General features: G+C 34.1%; 1 protein-coding gene across 1 annotated transcript in view; it reads right to left on the bottom strand.

The window, feature by feature from the left end:
* Positions 1-20,847, bottom strand: part of LOC136711833 (collagen alpha-2(V) chain) — a 55,249-nt gene extending 34,402 nt beyond the window's left edge. The window contains exon 1 of the mRNA XM_066688354.1: positions 20,583-20,847. Within this exon, the coding sequence (XP_066544451.1) occupies positions 20,583-20,673 (91 nt within the window). The 5' untranslated portion in view covers positions 20,674-20,847. The remainder of the gene's footprint in view (positions 1-20,582) is intronic.
* Positions 20,848-21,075: the final 228 nt, after the last annotated feature.

The raw sequence follows: 21,075 nt of genomic DNA, 5'->3' as shown, positions 1-21,075 counted from the left end.
TTCTTATTGAATTGTTCTTGGAGTCTTATCTACCATTATTTAAGCCTCTGAATGAATTAGATCTACAATCAAGCAAAAAAAAAATATTAAAGACATATGTGTGATTTTAAGCACTTAAACTTGAATGTAAGGAAACCACAAATGTACTAGTCACACCTCTAGGAAGGTGGGCTCCAAAAAAACCTCCTTAGTCACATACAGAAAGAGAAACCTCAGTGCGTCAACAGGGAAGACCAAAAAGATGAATTCACCACATCATTAATGTTTCTGCAAAACCTTCTTTGATTCATACCAGGCATTAACATTTGTTCATATTCAAATAATCAATGTAATGGGCTTTTGGTAGCTTATTTTGATTGGATGGATTTTAAAAAAGATTATAAAAAGTGCACTATAATCGAAAAAATCCAAGATTAGTTTATTTTTATTTTTTATTATGTAGTTTAAACAAATTAAAATGTGAGGGTTCAATTTACTTAATTTAAGACATTTATTAAGACCCAGGTCACCCAGAGTGTAGCTGCCTGTTAGGCTAACAAAAGTTGGAGACAATTTAAGTACATTTTTTCATTACCAAAGAATGTCATAATAATTAAGAGTTATGCTATTGCTCCAGTTCATTTGCTGTTGAAATCATAAATCAACACAAAATTGTAGGTTGTGTCTTCAAAAGTTCACACTTGTACCAGAGATGGCTTTTACATTTTCAATAGCATTCAAGTTGTGTGATATTATAAAGGAAACTTATAAAGGATTCTTATGGTAATTATGTGAAGTAGCCATCTTAACAGTGGACAGCGGCCCAAGTAAAATGCCCCCGACAACACCAACCCATTTGCTGGCTGGCCATCCTGTATTTAAGCCCTTAGCTAGGCTATCCCGCCACTGATCTCTCAACAACCAACCATGAGCAAACAACCAACTATGCACAGTCAGGTAGCATTGCATGCATGCGTCTGATAGAGCAACCTCAGTTATATTCACATACACATCTTTGGAGCCCACAAAGTGTATGAACCCCGGACCATTCTTGAACAAACACAATTACCGTACATATGGATTAATAAGCAGATTCCCTCACAGAACAACACTCTGGCACATTACAATACATTTCACAATATCTTGGGCAAACATATTCCTTCGATCATCATACTCAGTATTTGTGAAGTATCTGACCTTTAAATCTTTCACTTTAATTCTATTTTAACTTGGCATTTTTCAATGCATTTTCAAACATATGGTGTTTTATGTGGTTTGTGATAACTTTCCTTAATTATCCCAGTTCTTTTATTTTCCACCTCCAGACGTAGATTATTGGCCTTTTACCACAAATTCTGAGGCGTACAGAACATATCATTTAAGGCATCGTTAAAGCAGGCTGCATATAAACTTCCTATATATCTTTTTATGTTTTTTTATTGTTTTTGTTTATGAGACTGTCAAGCTCTACCTTTCAGTATTAACACACGTGAGATGTTTTCAACTGTTAATATTAGGATATTTTAAACATCTGTTCTTAATAAGCTTGCAATTTGCAGTCAGACTCTGGAATACAATAACTGTCTCAAACACAACTTTGAGCATCCGAACTACACAGATCAAATTAATGTCACCCTCAGCAAATGTTTTTCACCAGGTGTGGTTAATGTGTATAGTCTGGGTAAATTCTCAACAATTGCTTATACAGTACAAAGCTAAAGTTGTTTCTTAAATTGTTTTTGCTTTTTATAGTCCTGTCAGCCCATTCTTTGACTATATGGTAGGTAGCAAGTGTGTAATTTCATCCCCCCATTTCTTGAAAGCGTTTCACAGTGGAATGCAATTAGACACATGGCTGCTTTAACACTATGCTCCACAAATAAAAAGCAACATCTGATTTTTAGAAAGTGGAGAAATGCATTGATATAAACATAAAGACTATCTAACAATCTAACATTTAACTTAAACTAAAACAGTACCATACCTGTGTACAAAGAGTTTCGACGTTTCATATATTGGTTTTGAAAATGTAGATATGGTTTGTTTTGTGGATGTATTTTCAATTTCATAGCAACTCGTGGTGTCCAAATGTGTGGGTGACACCAAAAATGTTTGGTTACAGTGTGGAAATGCAGCTATGCAAAGATTTCCATATTTGATTTTTGACCAAGAAAAAAAACAAAAAAAAACAAAAAAAAACTTTTAGATCTCTCTCAAGAGGTTGTTAAATGGTAAAACTGCTTTTTCCAACTCTCTAATATCTCCTTGCTAATGTTTTTGAAAAGAAAATGTCAAAAAGCATAAGTACAGTTACGAAAAATGACAGACAATAAAGTGTGCCTAAACTGTTCATTTAGTTTTAATCAGACTCAGTGTTGCTTAATTGATATATTTAATACTCATTGCACTGCCAGTAAAAGAAATCACAGAAAATACATTACCACAAACACTGTACAACAAATTAGTTAGTTATTCTTCACGGCATCCAAGGGATTATACTGATGAATTATTTTACATACATTCAGCCAAAAAGGAATACAGTTTCAAGTTCTATAGTCAGCGCTTTCTTTCAGCATGCATCAGTTTTTGTTTTTTGAGAAACTCCCATAAACTCTACCAAAGCTAACATAAAACATAATAAAGATAATTAGTAAATTAATAAATATGTGTTGTTTTCTATTTATTAGTTATAGCTTCATGGAGATTTATACAAACTTATTTATTTTTTTGTATTTTAACTAATCAAATCATCCAGAGTAGTTCTGTTATGTTTTAAAGCTGTTACTTTCTATTATTTGCTTTGAAATGCTCACATAAAGCTGCATACAGTGACCTTTTCTCACTCAGATAACACATTCTATCGAGGTATTTTTTTGTGGTTGTTGATATTTAAGTAAAGGATGACATAACAGAGCAGCTGAGGTGGATGGTGAGACGTACAGTATATTACATCAGTAAAAGTGAAAATTGCAACATGGCACTGGGCTGGGCTCCATAATTCTGCGTCCACACACCCAGATAAATTACACTATGTGTGTGGATTAGTTTATCTTCATATTTAAAAATACAAAGCTACGTGTTTTCCATGGGTAACCAATAACTGAATCCTTTTTTAAATACTAAAAACTATCCATTTGATAAAAACACTGTTACAATTCTTCATTTATATATAGATATTGTAGTGCCATGATGGGCAATACTGGGGGCAACCATCTGCTTCCTAGACCCCACCTATTAAAGAGCCCAACACTGTGGACATCCCCCCCGCTGTGCCACAATGTGTATATATAATATATTTCCTGGCAGTGAGTATGATATTTAACATCATTCTCCTATTCTTGTTTTTGGATATTATTCAAGTATATTTTATTACTCAGGGCTATACTTCCCTTGGCAAGGACAAATTGGCCATTGCCCAGATTACGTTTTCTTGTGATTGAAACCTCTATGAATAGAACAATGTATATAATTTTGAGATTTCTTTCACATATGCATCATAAGATTTCATCATCCAAAAAATTACACCCCACACTGCTCCTCAAAAAATACTTTATACAACCCCAGCTTTATTTCTGTCAGTTGGAATCTTTATGGTTTTCTCTCGTCTAAATTTGTGACCAGCAAACATAAACGCATAACTGATTAACTATTATAGTTTAATTATCAATATGTATTACTGATTGCAGCTACTGAATAGCATTATTTCACCTGAAGGGTGTGAATACTTTCAACTACATCTGTATTGAGAGAGAGGGAGAGAGTGGAGGAAAGAGAAATAGCTTAAATATTGCTTGGATTAGTATTGTATACTTTACGAATCTGGAAATAATTCCAACATTTGGTTTACATTTCCTTCCAGGTTTTATCCAGTTTTAAAGATGAAAGAAAGAAAGAAAAAAGTCTTACAAAATGTATACATTGCCCAATGCTTGTGTCTTATGATAAAGCAGAGATGTATTGTCATTAGAAGTACAGTTTGCTCTTTCCAGAAATCATATCTGGTCATGCGTTATAAGGGGAAACTACCATAAATACAAACAGTATAAAAATTCATAATATTAGTATGGACCGAATACAATTCAATGATAAGGTACACGCCCATGTTAAACTACAATTTATCACTGGGGACATACAATTATCAGGGGATATATGTGTGAAGTGGTTCAGAATTCATCTGGTTTGGTTGTTGTTTGTTTTTTGCCTTTCACTCACCTTTAAAAAGGGCCTACTAATCTCAGTACACTCAATGGATTTTAGATAATTTCTAGTAGTGCTATAGCACCACACCAAAGAAAGAGAAATCTTCCCTAGAACAAAACATATGTCATGCAATGTAATGCAAAATAATCAAATGCATGTAAAAAATCTTCAGATAATCTATGGGAAATGTATTGTATGTATCTACTGACTTTTTGTAACAGTTTTCAACAGTTCTGGAAAACCATATTTTTATACGTAAGTTTGAAATGTTTGAAATACACAGTCTTTTACGTTAATTACTCTTATAAAACCTAGGCCTATTTAAAATCTGATCCATAGCATTCAGCAATAATTCATTTTTTATTAACAAGAGAAATTGATACATATTTCTAGAAACTATTTTATTTCCATCATCAGAAAATAACGATTGTGTTATGACATTACTATGTGGCTTTGTTTCAAAATAGTTATTGAATTAGATTGAAGTAATCATCAAATGCAGTGTATCTGCAGTACTTATTATAAAATTGGAATATACTGCTTGTATTGTTCACAAAAAAAAGTTTAGAAAACATATGTGGTAAAGCATCTCAAAGGGGAAGCCAATAAATAAATGAAATTCACTTGAATTACTGAATCAGAATCTTTTGTAAAACCATCAATAAAACAGATTACCAGTACACAGTATGGAAATATCAAACATTTCTATTAATCCTATCTGTACTTTTTATTGTTCATAACAGGGAGATGTACTTATCTCTCTTTCACAGATCAATATGCTGTACTTTGTCACCATCCCCCCCCCCCTCTTTTTATGAAATACAAATTTAACTCCTAAATAATTGGCAATTCAATTAAGTACACACACCAATCTGAAAGTAGGCAGACCATGCAAAGATAATTAAAAACATGTTGTATCCAAGTGGAACATTTCAGATGTCAAGATATCATTGCCTATCCATCGTCTTCTGTACGCCGAAAAAGGAAACCAGCAGACTATTCCTTCTTTCAAGACAGGGTTTCCACAAGTGGAGTGTGAGCTAATGATTTGCAAACATTTGAAGAATTGTCTGTAATTTATCATCTGAAAAGACCTTAGTTTATACAAAACATTTTTACTCTCTGTGGCAGAAAAAAAAATCGACTTTGCTTCACCTTCAAATGTATATAAAAGAATGGTTAAAACATCAAAAGGGGAACAGCATGATTTTAAAAGGGGCTATAATAAGATGTTTTTTCTTGCAAGGTTATATTAAATCTTGTGTTTTGTTTCATATGCTGAGAGAATTGATCACAGGGGACCTTTTGTGTCAACCTACTTGTCTGGAATGACCCCTGTCATGCTAATGCTATATAGATATTCAAAGAAGATGACGAGCTTCAAAATGAGAGAGATGTAATATGATTTTAAACACAGGCATACATTCCAAATTTAAATGTTTGTAATGACTAAATAATCTATACCCTCTCAACTAGGACACACTAATTGTAAAAACTCAGCTATGTTTCCCAAACTAAAGCACAAGAGATGTAGACAAATGACTGTCACATGTTAACAAGATGTTATTGATTCTGTACTACTTATAAAAGTATGTATGAATTAAAATCCATTTTAATTTTGATTTTCACTAGAATGACAAAGTTGTTTTCCCTCAAAAAGTACCAGCATTATGTAAATCTGGCTTTACAAACTAACAATAATTCCCTTCAAACATTAAGGCTGACTAATCACAGATGGGATTTGTTAACAAGAAAAATTAAAACAGACAGATATATAACAAGTTTAAAGGAACTTTAGAGTAATGGTACATATGACATATGGCAGCTGTTTTCAACTACCTTTTGAAATGTTACAATGCCAAAAAATGTCTTACTGCAGTCTATTTTGTGTCTGAGAAATATCTGAGAGACTGCTCCCAGTTAAAATAATTTTCATTCAAAAATTTTTTTTGCTGCTTATATGTGAAAGTTGCACATTTGTATTATTTTTTGTTTGTTTTCAGCTCCACGTGGCACACTGAAACAGAAATGTACTTATTCCATGTTTTTAGCAATTTCCTACAATTTAAACATTTACAAACATTTCTACTTGTTTTTTAAAGGCCACATTTTCATAATTAACCATCTTTTTGCAATATACCTACTGGAGATACTGCTGACATTTTGAAAGGCCTAAATTCTTGTTTTCAGAGATTATTATTTCCAAATCACTGAAAAATCAGATTCACGTGTAAAGCATTCTGATGGTAGAGGTCTTCAAAAATGAACAATGTTCCAGGAGTTTGGTTGGTCAATTTTGTTGAATCTTTACTGTACAAAGCTACGGAAATGATTGCTTGGAATATTAGTAGTCAATTGAGTGTATTCTTAATATTGGTGGATCAGAAAATGGTGGTCTGGACACAAATGATTTCAGTTATCCCTGCAGTTTCATATATTGACATGTCATTAACAATTACAATGATTAACAGATTACTCTTTCTTCATAATTAAATCTATAAAAAGCAATGACCTTAACATTAAAGAACAGTTTAAAAACAGACTTAAAATTCACATGAAAAACATTTGACATAAAGTGCACACAACATGTACATTCCTTACAAGGGAATACCCAAAACGAATGTCAAAGCACCAGATATGATAAGTTATTTTCACTTTTACCAGTACGGCTACTTCCTCAACTCCTCTGTGATAATAAACCCCCCAAAACTTACAATCATAAACTCATTAAATAGAGTATACATATACTGTATACACCCTGTCATACAAACAAATTAGGGGATGAGTAGTTTGTATAAATTGATAATGAAAATTCACCCTCCGAAACAGACAGGAAAGTGGTTGGTGACCACTGTCAAAATGTAAGGGGGCATTGTGGGAGAAATGCTATGTTAACGCAAGCCACACACACAAGGATGAAGAATGCTTATCAAATAGCATGCTTATGGATATCCCTTCTTGTCTATTTTTTGACATAAACACAGTATATCAAATCAAAGATGAACTATGATAATATTTTTTTTTATAAAGTATCATCAAAAATGTGATAATACTTTGTGGAGATGAAAGGAAACTAAAGGGTTCTTGGGCATACATAAAAAGAAAAAGAAAGAAGGAAACAAAAAAATACAGTGAAATAAAAGCCATGTGCATTTTCAACCAGGGGTTAGATTGTTGTAAATATTTATGGAAACTATCCCTGTATTTCCAAAGGGTGGTTGATGTAATGTTGTAATGTAAATCTGTGTGATTGGAAAGCAGCTGCAACAGTTCAGTGGGAAGTCACGGTAAACAGAAACTAATGATTGAGAAACCAGTCATAAAATTACAAACTGTATGGAAGAGATGGCTTCCACCAGCCAGAAAAGACCCAATATTTAAGATGGTGACTTGGCCTGAGGGATTCAGGCTGAGCACAGTTTTCTTAGTCAGTGAAACAGCAAATTAAAAAAAAAAAAAAAAAAATGTTTTGCAAAGACATTACAGGAAAAAAAACATAGCAGGCTAAGGAACCCACTAGAGTATGTCTTCAATTTTCAGCTTGTCTTGTCCAAAATCATCATTAATTTTTGGTACTGCAAGTTAGTAGAGCAGCCTAACAAGAATTTCAATATTGACGTGTCTAAAATGTGCTCTAACTGTGACTGATTGAGAAACAGAAATAACTAAATATAAATAAATTGCTTTTTAACCAACAAGTAAAAGGGGTTTATCTTGGAATGAATGATTTAATGCAATACATGAGAAATAGAAGAAATATAACTAAAGGTTAAATGTTAAAGCTTCCTAAATGAGATGTATTTAAAAAAATTGAGGTTGACCAAAATATGTAACCAATCTCGACACTGCATTTTTCATACCTGTCTAATGAGTTCTTACTTGCTCATGACAGTGTTGTATCTCCATCAGATTATAAATGTTCTGCTAATAAGATTGCGTGAGGGGTTTTCATTGCCAAATTCAAAAGGCATGTGCAGCCAGCTGATTCTCATTCAATTTATATCAAAAAGCAGTCCTGTGTCGGTGACTTCTTCTGTACAGTCTACTTTGTGTACTGCACTCACTGAAATTGAAACAGAGGGCTAGTTTCAGATATCTTAATGTGTCATTAGGAGTCAAACCTTCAGGTCCTAATATTGAATTTCCCCAAAACAATGTTATTCTCCCTATCATTTTAAGTCACATTCTTGTATTTATTTTCATCCATAAAAAACATGCTTTTACAGTCGATCCAGCTTCTCCTACTCCATTTTAAACTTGTCTCATGAACAACTGGTTCTACTGTGTCAAAGTGTGCTTTAAACAAGAAGAAAAAGAAAACCTTCATCAGAAAATGACCTTTAAAATGCAATGAGACCAACTTTGAAAGCTCCCAGGGTTCTCTCTATGGAAAGTAAAAGAGGGATATCACTTAAAAAAAACTGTAGTCACCTGGGAAGGAGTGGGGTCTGAACCCAGCTGCTTGTTCTTTAAGGAGTATATATTCATAGCCTGTTTTTCAGAAGGGGCAAATTAAGGAGCTGTTTGCAAGGTCATATCTCCAGATCTTATTATAGTAATTTCATTAATGCATTTCACAGAGATTACAGAGATTACAGAGTTTTTCTTCTTCTTTTTTCAAGCTGATTGGAACCACTTAAAATCAGCAAGGCCTCAAGAAGCTGATTATAATGAGTTTCAAATTCATTTATTTATCGGCGGACTTAATTGGTATCTAATTTGTAGAAATCAATTGTGAATTGAACCTTCACACTTCTCCATATGGTCTCTGAGTTGTTATGGCCTTCAGTGATATTTATATTTTCAACGGCTGGAGGCTGGGCACGGAGAGAAGAAGCCGTAAACAGCTCTGTCAGATCCAGATAACATATTTGTTTAAAAAGCTAGAACATATTTTTTTGATTTCTGATTTTATTTTGAATGGCTCATATTACCATTTGGTATAGACTCAAAGCTGACTCAGAAGCCTGGAACTCAGAACCATATGGATACGAAATACGTCAGTTAATTTCTATCACAGATTCGCTCTTAGAGATTCAGAGATAAAGAGTCTCGGATATCACATTCAGTTATAGTACTTTAACTTACACTCAGGTCACCAGCGGGTTGTGTTTACACATCTAACTATATAAGCTACAATGATATAGTATTGCTCATGTTTCCTCTTCAAGTTTTTAGGGAACTTCATTATTTTCATTATAGATTCATTACATAGGATCTTTATTGGTCTGTAAATGTTGTAGAAGTCTAAACCAGTTCCACAGCCCCTGGAGCTTTTTGTTATCCATGTTTAGGATAACCTGACAGATTGACGAATGAGAGAGTCCAGCTCAACAGTGTCTTCCTGTGAACCATGCAGTAAACCTAACAGATTGAAAGAAAGGGAATTAGAGAATTCTTTGTTTCATATTTTTGCCCCCCCATGTATTTATTCCCACGAATGCAAGTGGGGTTAAAAATAACTCGCTTTTTCTGTGATGAATGTATCACCCATATTTTATGCTGACAGCATTTGAGACAGAACTCCCTTTCCCTCAATGCACACAAGAGAAAGTATGCACATTTCAGATTTAAGTTATTAGACTTTCTGAAGTAATTTTCTCCTTGAGTCTCAGTCTATTGAAACATACTTTAGAATGAAGATGCTGACAGTTGATGGATCAGAGGATTACATTTTATTAAACAATAGTTGTTCAAAACTGTATGACTCCATTTGTATAATGCACTGTTGGGTAATTTGTTTATTGTGTCTTCTTTATGGTTCAGTTTCAAGTATAATTATTTACTGATGCATAAAATATTAAATTAAATATTTCTACTGAATTTCACTGACTAATGTGTGTGGGAGGGAGAGGGAAATTAAGTGTTTTTGCTTAAGAGTTTATATATTCATTCTTTAAAAAAAGACAATAATGGGAGACAGGATTTGATTTAAAACCCCTCTGTCTGGAAGCTACAGTCACAGGCACTTCATGATATCAAGCAAGAGCCTGAATCAGGGGACAGTACTCAGGTTTCTCTAAAGGAAAGTCCAAGGTGACAGTACTTCCTGAAGCTCAGACAATTGGTTAATGATATCTATTTGTGGAAGAAAAATGTGTAGATTGTGTCGTCGATTGGAGTGCTGTCCAGAGAATGACCTCGAAGAACACTGTTGTTCCAAATGAGCTAAAGGCAGATAGGAGGTATGAAATTCACTTACGTCACAATCACTACTGTCAGATTATGCAAGGAATGTGGAAACAGACACTGAATATGATACATGCCATAATAAGGCCTAAGAAAATATCTGAGCTGTGGAGATGTAATAAACCATAGCTTTGTTTCTAGCCTTTTTATACTCCTTCAACAGGAATGAAGTGAAGCTTTCAGTTACAGGTCCAACATAAAATCTTGGCCAAACAGTGCATTTATAATGTCCAGAGATCTTCCAGCACATTGTATTAAGATGTGGAAGTTTTGTGAAACTATCGTAGCATGAGTTATTTAAAGAAAACCATATACCTCCTTTATTATATGTTCAGAATGTTTTTTGCCTGCAGGCAGCCTTTTCTGAAAACAAAACATACACACCCTGGTTTGGCGAGGATTAGGCAGAAAGAATTGTATTGTAGAGTTGTAGTATTTGGGAAAAGATTGACCTTTTTCAGAAAATTACTTATTTGAGGGTTTAAGCAAAGTACAACAAATGTGTTGTTGAATCTAGATTGGATCATTGTTTTATACAATAAGATATATTCTTGTAGAATATTACAAAAGAGTAAAACATTTATTTTGGAGTCCTAATTATTAAAAGCAAATATGGTACAAGAGGCATAACATAAAGGACACAAGTACACAGGGATTCTATTACCTAAATTTGAGAAAATAAGGTGGGGTTATTATTTGCTCATAATATAAGCTACAAAGAAAACTTGTTACCTTTTGTACAAAGACTTCTTTTCACAAAAAAGTACAACCTAATTTCCATGACCTCATATCCAGGAAATGTTCTATTTAGTACCATGGATTTTCACAAATATTATGCTTGTCACATACAAATGCCATACACTGTGCTGTAATTACACATTAAATAGTCTTACACATTTACAGTCTTAAATAGTTTTTTGTTTGATTCTTTGCTTTTAAACAAACACACAACTCATTTATAATACTCAGTCACCAAGTTCACAACTGCATTACTCACCAGAATGTACCAAACACAAAAACTCACTGCCTTAATAATTAACCACTCAGTACTCCCCACTGGCAGGTTGTACGCAGCATCTGTAATGCGTACAGCAAACCGACAGGGAGAAATGAATGAAAAGGTAGAAGCTGTTTTTAAAAGCACGATAACATTTATATTGAAAATCAAATCTTCAATTATGTATTTATAAAGTGACTTTTTAAATTTATTTTTGTTAGGTTTTGTTTTCGGCAACAATTGTTTTTTCAGCAAACCAATTCACTTGATTTCCTAGGTAGCTTTCTTATAAAGAAGTATAATATATATATATATATATATATATATATATATATATATATATATATATATATATATATATTTTAAATGCCACGGCCTACCTGAGCATTGTTTCTGACCATGTCCATCCCTTTATGACCACCATGTACCCATCCTCTGATGGCTACTTCCAGCAGGATAATGCACCATGTCACAAAGGTGGAATCATTTCAAATTGGTTTCTTGAACATGACAATGAGTTCACTGTACTAAACTGGCCCCCACAGTCACCAGATCTCAACCCAATAGAGCATCTTTGGGATGTGGTGGAACGGGAGCTTCGTGCCCTGGATGTGCATCCCACAAATCTCCATCAACTGCAAGATGCTATCCTATCAATATGGGCCAACATTTCTAAAGAATGCTTTCAGCACCTTGTTGAATCAATGCCACGTAGAATTAAGGCAGTTCTGAAGGCGAAAGGGGGTCAAACACAGTATTAGTATGGTGTTCCTAATAATCCTTTAGGTGAGTGTATATATATATATATATAAATGCTGCTCTAAACACTGAACTAAGGGCCTTAATGAGCCATTGAACCACATTGAATCTTCCAGTTAGGATTGATTTGTTTGGCTGTCTGCCGTTTGGTTTTGGTGAGTAATAATGAGAACAGGTTGTCGTGTGTATATATACTTGTCTGTTGCTATTAGCAACAGTATCCCATAGTGTATTAAATGCATGCACTAGTTTTATGATGTTTTCACTTGGTACTGTATTTCATCATATATGTGATCATTGCCAGTGTTTTTTTAAATCTGGCTCAGGTGTTTCAAACTCGGTTTCTGGAAGACTGCAGTGCCTTTTGGGTTTCATTCCAGCTGGAATTCTCAACTACTTAATTAATCTAACTTTATCGTTAGTTGGATATATTAAAGATTTTCTTTCCAGCTCCTTTTAAATTTGAAAATGTAATTCAGGGTACAGTTCCAGTAAAACATTCTGGAGCCAGCAGAGATGTTACATTAAGTCAGATAACCAGATAATTAGACCAATTAAGTAACTGGAACAAAAGACAATGAGGCCTCTGAACTAGTTCCTTACATGTTTGGTGCAGCATTAATGTAAGCAATAAAACAAAATAAAGGAGACTTTCTAGATGTAACTGTAATTGTTGGAATAAAATATGAACATAGCAGGCAATCATATGTAAATATTATAATTTGAACCTTGATTGTTTTCTAGTTTCCCTGACTAAGTTCTCTTCATCTGTGTTGTATTATACTTTATATATTACAACATAAAGATTCTTTCAAGAAAACATTTAAGTAATTTTATATCTAAAGAAATGCATGCCACTAATGCAGTACCATGTCTTTCTTAACTTAAAATAAACTAAATAAAATATGGTTTGAAATAAAACAATGTAACGTTTTAATTTATTATGAGTGTATTTGTTTAAATGAATCCATAAAGTATAATGTCAGTGATATTGTATTTGAATTATCATGATTATGACTTTTTCAAAATTAAACCAGGAATAAAATAGCTCCACACCTTCTTCCAGTGCAAATACACATTTTTTTAAAATATTCAATTTGGATTTACACACTACTTTCATGAAAATACACTTTTGTATGTTACATGCATGTAGGCATCTAAATCTGACTTGCAGGATAACAAGAAGCAGACTAGTAAGGCCTGATAATTAGAAATGTGAAACAACTATCGTATATTCGCTTGCTGAATACAGGAATCTTCACAGCAATGCAAGAAGATCTTTTAATTTGAACCATTATCCTGATCTCATCTTTTATTAACTAGCATTATCAACCCCTTAGTTCAAATATTTTCTTAAATACATTTGTTAACTCTTCTGTTCTCAGTTGTTGGTATCAGTCTTACTCTGTTTAAGGTGTAGTACTGCAACAAAGAATTTCAAATAGAATTCAGTTTAGGATTCTGAATTCTGTATTTTACAATATTTCATATACTAAATGACTGATTTGAATATGTTTGACTACAAATATAATTAGGTATATAATTACAGTTGTCTTAGTGTCACAATCCCTGCTCTTTGGACAAATTTTACACCTATTTTCACAGATTTGAACCATTCTAAAGCCATGCTTCATTGTATGCCAGAACTGGCTGCACTTAAGTAATTGTTAGTTGTGGGTGAAAGTTGCTGTTGATCTACTTTAAGAATGTTCACCACAAACCTCACATGAAGACAGAAAATTCTCTGGTTTCTCAGAGAGCCAGGTATTTTTGAAATATGTTTAAATTATACAGATGGCCCCTTTAAGAATACATTAATATAGATGTGCAATATTCCTTGTTGGTTGATATTAATTCTACAGGGTGTATATCACATAAAAGAGATTCAGGTTGCTAGTGGGAGTGGTCTTAAATCCATTATGTCACATGATTAAACATTCTACCATATATGCAACCTTATTGTCTTCTAACAGCTCTTCACATAACAGTGAAAGACCATATTTCAGAGAATAAACACATTGGCATGCACTTCTATTAATTTTTGCATTGTTCTAATTGTCAATATAAAAAAGGAAGCATTGCCTCTTGAAAAAATCACATTATGGTCAATTGGAAAGAAAGTAATGAACCCATAGCCATTCTTTCAAAATGTCACAGATCATATTAGAACAAAGAAAAGCAGTTTTAGATGATACTGATTTTTATTAACATTATGTTTGGGAAGTTATTATATTTGAGAATGTATTTGTCCTTCTCAAAAAAACAGTACACTATGTGTAATATGTTTGTCCAATGCCTCTCTATAATAGAACTTACACCGATCATCCATAACATTATGACCACTGACAGGTGAAGTGAATAACACTGATAATCTTGTTATCATGGCACCTGTCAGTAGGTGGGCTATATTAGGCAGCAACTGAACATTTTGTCCTCAAAGTTGATGTGTTAGAAGCAGGAAAAATGGGCAAGCATAAGGATCTTAGCGACTTTGACAAGGGCCAAATTGTGATGGCTAGATAACTGGGTCAGAGCATCTCCAAAACTGCAGCTCTTTTGGGGTGTTCCCGGTCTGCAGTGGTCAGTACCTATCAAAAGTGGAAGGAAAAGCGGTGAACTGGCGACAGGGTCATGGGCGGCCAAGGCTCATTGATGCATGTGGGGAGTGAAGGCTGGCCCGTGTGGTCCGATCTAACAGACGAGCTACTGTAGCTCAAATTGCTGAAAAAGTTAATGCTGGTTCTGATAGAAAGGTGTCAGAAAACATAGTGCATCGCAGTTTGTTGTGTATGGGGCTGCGTAGCCGCAGACCAGTCAGGGTGCCCATGCTGACCCCTGACCGAAGAGCAATGGAAGAAGGTGGCCTGGTCTGATGAATCACGAGTTCAAGATGTTGACTTGGCCTCCAAATTCCCCAGATCTCAATCCAATCGAGCATCTGTGGGATGTGCTGGACAAACAAGTACGATCCATGGAGGACCCACCTCGCAACTTACAGGACTTAAAGGATCTGCTGCTAATGTCTTGGTGCCAGATACCACAGCACACCTTCAGAGGTCTAGTGGAGTCCATGCCTCAACGGGTCAGGGCTGTTTTGGCGGCAAAAGGAGGACCTACACAATATTAGGCAGGTGTTCATAATGTTATGGCTGATCGTTGTATAATCAAGTCTAGTATAAAAAAAGTTACACAATGTACACAGACGTTATATAGCAGTAGGACATGTTGTATATGTGTGAATAGGTGTATATTCTATTCTAGGTATAGTTATTGTTTCAAAACTGTGGCCTAATGCCTCAGGGACAAGAAAATAATTGAATGTATATACAGTAATCTGTTCATAAGATTACAGTACAATGATAACTGAACAAGCAGGGCACTGGTTAATGTAGGTGCAATATAAAATTCAAAGTGCATATATATTTGGTGTGGGCCAGCTTCAAATCCCAGAGGAATGGAAAATCAAATAGAGACTGAAATGATACCCAGGAATTGCAGGCATATAGAATTTAACATATCAGCACAACAACACTCCAAAGAAAACAGTCAAGTCTACAACATCAATCAACTAAGGAAAAGGACCAGGGCACTGGATTGGCCATCACAATTGCCTGGTCTGAATTAAAGTGAAGTATTATGCATGGACTAGGAGGAAGCTGGGGATGGCAGGAAACCCACCAATTTGAATGCACTCAAAGTAGCTTGCATCAAAGAGGAAAAAATAGCAAACAGGTGTTGGAAACTCCTCCGTAGCATCACACAAAATGTTTGAGTTATCTGCACATGCTAGTACAAACTGAGATTAGGTGAAAGTATGTATATTTGTTTCCAGTTTATTTTGTTTTAATTCATATAATATGCAATGTGTTAGATTGTTTTATTGTTCGACTGCTACTTGGGTGGCCATCTGGGGTGAATGGATTAATATTAAAATTAATTTAGAATCTCAAGCTTTATTACAATGTTTAGTCACCATTTTTCCACTGAGTACTGTATTTTCTTTGTCTTTGTTGACTGAAATTGGACATAAAATATATCAATGTCTATGCTTAAACGTTGGACACTTAAAAGCACAAGACGTTTGGATTAAGATTAATTTGAAAAGAAAGGAAAAGAAAGCCCCGTGGCCATAAAGACATGTGCCCTAATTTTCCATGTTCTGCAGGCCTAGCCTTACTTTTACATGATGTTTCTTACATCAGCCCTATACTTCCTCCCTTCCATTTTTTTTTTTTTTTTTTTTGCCAAAGAGTGTTTTAATATTTTGCAACAGCTGCCAAAGCAACTATTTAAACATCTGGAAATCATACCCCACCACATTTGCTGACTGCTATAATTTACTTAAAAGTAGTTCCCATGGAGAGGCCTGACGTGTATGTGTAGTATTAAAAACATATCAAGTAAAATGTTCCTGTCAACCACCACAAAATGTCGGTGTCCATAACTACCATCTCTGACATGCCCTTGAGACTGATACAATCTTGTCTGTTGTAAGAATTTGTCTGTTGTTTTCTTAACTAGAAAGAATACGCATGGGGCCAATAAACTATACATAAACACAACAAATGTTTCACATCCCTGTCATCATGCAAACCTGGATTGGATTACAAAATAGAGAGAAGTACACAGAAACTTGGAAAATAAATGTGTTTTAAAACTTTTAAAATGGGTGTGCAATAAATAACTATGTGGCTTATTTTGATGATGAAAATCTTTAATCAACTAAATTGATGAGTATTTGCTTATACTACTTGCTTATCACAAATAACTAAACTGGTACTCAAGAGTGTCTTCTTTGCTTGCCAGGGTATTTTGTCTTTCAAGAAAGATCCTGCCATCAACATTGGGCTTGTAATTTGTGATTAGTAAATGGGTTCACGTTTTAGTTTAACCTGGGCCTCATTCTCAATGATGTAAGATATGATGAACTCACAAATTCTTTTGGCTCTTTTTAAACTCCCATTTACAACTGTAGGCCCAACTGGGGGCGGGGTTTCAATGGGGGACGGGGTTTCAACATTGACTTTTTTGCCTCAAAATGTCACATGATGTGCATTTATCCACCTATACTTATACAGATCTTTTTAATGGAAATTGAGCATGCAGAATTAAAATACAGAGCTGTTAAATTCCTATAATTAATAGATTAATAATAATGATCCAAAAAATTTGTATTAAAATTGATAGGGTACATTATTTTACAGATTAAAAGTGAGACATTTGGAATCCTCAAATTGAATACAGGCCTCTTACTTTTCTGCTGGCCTTGAATTATTATATGTTTTGTTGACCCATCATCAGTACGCTACAAGAATGCATGTGCACATATGAGATTCATTTTACCATTGTATAATAATGGGGCTTTGAACATTTGCTTAAAATATGTTTCCGTTCAAAGGGTAACTTCTCCAACCGATGCATTCCAAGGTTCCCATTCCTTTGGAAATCCACCACATTTCAAAACACATGTATTCCCTGACAGCACTGATTTTTATAGAAAGTAGTTTCTAGAGAAAAAAATTGCCTATTATGCTCTAGTGTATTTAAGACATAGCTTAATTGCTGCTGGCAATTATTTTCCTTCATAAGAAACATGGTTGCATTGCAATCGCAGCAGGCATTTTCCATATCAGAATAACAATTAGGCAGTAACAATTGTCCTTAAAACTAAAAAGTATTTTGTAATATTTTATGCAACAGAGGCATTACAATTAATTACTAAAATAGTATTAAAGTAATGCTACACAGTTAACATCAGCTGTCAATAAAATGTATACTACTTTTACATTTTCTTCAGAAAGATTAAAAAAAAAACATTTTGGAGGGACTATAGTTATAGACTTGGGTGTGTCTGGTATTTCTCTTGGCAGTGCTTTTACCAAATCAGCAAGTTGTTTATTTAACCATGAAACCCAAGCTTATTATACATGAGCAATCTTGAAACCATTCATTCTTTCTACCCATAAATGCATATGTACCAAAATAGCGAAAAAACTAAACTGCGTAAAAAAGCTTGAAATGTACTTATTTGTTTTTAACTCAACACAAATAATCTCACTTTATATATGAGGCATTTTTACTCTTAAAGTTTTCCCTCTCTGAAAAATTCAAACTACCAAGAGACTTTAAAACCTCTAGCAATATGCTTATAAACACATAAACAAAAGCACCAGAATATTCTTCCATGTAAAGTAATGTTAAAAAACATATATTTATTTAACTGGCTACCAAAACACATTTAAGCACACAAGTGAATGTGAAAATATTTTGCGAAACAAGATTGTGAATCCAGCAGACATTTATTATCTTTAAATGGATTGAATCTGTAATCTGTATATGAAATATTAGATTCCCTAACCAACACTTGTCATGTTTAATACCAATGGTATAACAATCTCAATATGGGAATCAGTACCACGTGGACTCAAAATGGCCTCCATTTGGGTATTCCTCTTCAGGACCAGAGTGCTGAAGGAAACGTAATTACATCGTCCAACATGTCTTGGGTTATTTAATTACATCTGTGTGGGTTATTTTTATATGTGGTTTTTATAGCTCCCATGGGCATGTGAAAAAAACTAATTATGAATCTGATTTCCTCGCATTTTGAATTTTGGGATAAAATTGCCTAATATGGTAGCTCCATTCTACTTAATAGAGACCTGGAATTAAAGGACAGGACTACTGTGGATTTTACAATAAACTACTATAAACAAGAAAACCCTTCTATTTGAAAAAATACATTAACCTTGAATTTGTTCCAGTTTTGAAAAGTGAAACCTAAATCAAAGACCCTACAAGGCCATGAGATTTCAGTGTCTTTGTGTGGTACTGCACTGTGGTTTGTGTTGGAATGTATTTGCTGCTGGTGTATACTGGCCTGAAAGACATCTTTACGGCAACTATTGTTTCACAAACATATTTTAAATAAATGTTCTTTATTAATCCATTACTCTGATTATTAAGCCTCTGTCTCAAATTCCACAAGAAAATGTATAATGACTGAGGATGTAAAACCACTTAAATGTCTTAAATAGCAACAGAATGATGTAGCTATGCCCTACATTATACTCAACCTTATCTACTTACAGTAAACCCAATCTATTCCAGCCTTTACCAAAATCTAGACTTTTTGGCATTTTGTTCTGTATCCACTAGGAGGCTCCTGTCTACATAAAAGGACATACACTATAGTCTTACAGGACTATTGTCTTTTGTGATTTTTGTTTTTTAAACTGTCAAATGAGTGTCTCAAAACAGATTTTTCTAATTAAACAAATGCAGAAAAACAAGGAAAGTTCATAATACAGTTTTCAAGAAACTAACAGATTTGAAACTGGTTTAACTAAATAATTGATAACACCTCACAACTGGATTGTAATGCTGAACTGAGAAAAAGTTCTGTTTAAACAATTATGTGTCCAATGACATCATAGCAGGCTAAATAAAAAGTCACAGTATGTAACTTAAAAAAAGGAAAATATTCCAGTATGTAACTCTTCCTGTATTAGCAAAATATTCCCAACAGCCCCTCTCAACATGTTGTTGATCTACCTTCTTTTCTTTGCCTCCAAACATCTGCCGAGTATTAAAATGTTATAGCTGTGTTCTTCAAAGGCCATGTAAGGTCTTGTGCTCAAAATCGTGAGCACAGATGTGTGTTAAAAAAAAAAAAGGTTGTGTAGAAAATGTTATGCAAATGCAGTAAATCTATTGCTATACTTATTTCTCCCTAAAAAAACACATTTCACTCAAGAGTGACATCCTGCCACATTTAAATACAAAGGAAATAATGAATTGAATGAGAAAAACAAGTTGATGTCATATCTTGCAACATGCCTTGCACTATCTCTGCCAATGCTTATAAAGAACCATAAAGTAACATTCCTGTTTCTTGCAGGAGTCTGCATAGGATAATCTTGACAGAAGATCAGTTTACCAGCAAGCATTACAATGCCAGAGAGGCATTGCCATTTACTCTATATGAACACAACTCCATCAACTACTTAAACAACAAAAGCATAAATAACCATGTGCTTTAACAGGACAGAATAAAGGCCAGCTTGTTTAGACCATTATAAAAACACGATAACTTTAATAATAATAATAATAATAATAATAATAATAATAATAATAATAACAACCAACATTAGTTTTTGTCTGTTTGTTAATATGACAATACTTAAAGAAGTATAAGACAAAGGGTTGGTGAAACAATAAAGCATCATTCTTCTATGTACATTCAATACATATTTTTAAACAGCCCAGACACCACAAACACATACATTAATACATAATGAATCAATCAATGAATTAATAAACACTCTCACATCAATTCCAGCCACAAAGCTATGTGGGAGATCAGAAGCTAAAGTGATTAAAGCATATCTTGTTACAACAACAAAAATCCAACATTATACACAGCATCAGCTGAAACAATATAAATTATTTAACTTACCACTTACTCCATCTTGGCATTTCACAAATAAAACCTGAGCCACAGAAACAGCAAGAAATAGAAAAGTCCTGGAATGCACAAAGCTCTTCATGTCTATAAATAAGACATGGGCTTTGCAGAGTGCAGATGAGTGGGAAAAAAGTATAAATTATTGCAGCACCATCAAGTCAGTGTGTGAACCCTTTCCTTTAAGCACCAGCCCCAGCACAAACTCTGCAAGCACGTTTTTAGGAGTTACAGCTTTAAATAAGAAGAATGCTGGCAACCCTAATTTTCCTCCCCCTTTGTGCATGCAGTCGCATAATCATCCACTCACAGACAAGCTAGTGCTGAGAGAATGCAACCTGGCAAACCAGACCAGAAGTGTACATGCATTGCTTGTAACAAACAGTAACACAGATACATCAAAACATTTTGAAAATGTTTTCTGTTTGTTTGTGGTGAACATAGACTGATGCTGCACTAGTTTGTTTGTTTAGTTTGCTTAAGCAGG

This window comes from Amia ocellicauda, chromosome 16, assembly GCF_036373705.1.
Source record: "Amia ocellicauda isolate fAmiCal2 chromosome 16, fAmiCal2.hap1, whole genome shotgun sequence".
Lineage (NCBI taxonomy): Eukaryota > Metazoa > Chordata > Actinopteri > Amiiformes > Amiidae > Amia > Amia ocellicauda.
The sequence above is the reverse complement of the archived record's forward strand: the minus strand, read 5'-3'. Positions and strand labels throughout refer to the sequence as shown.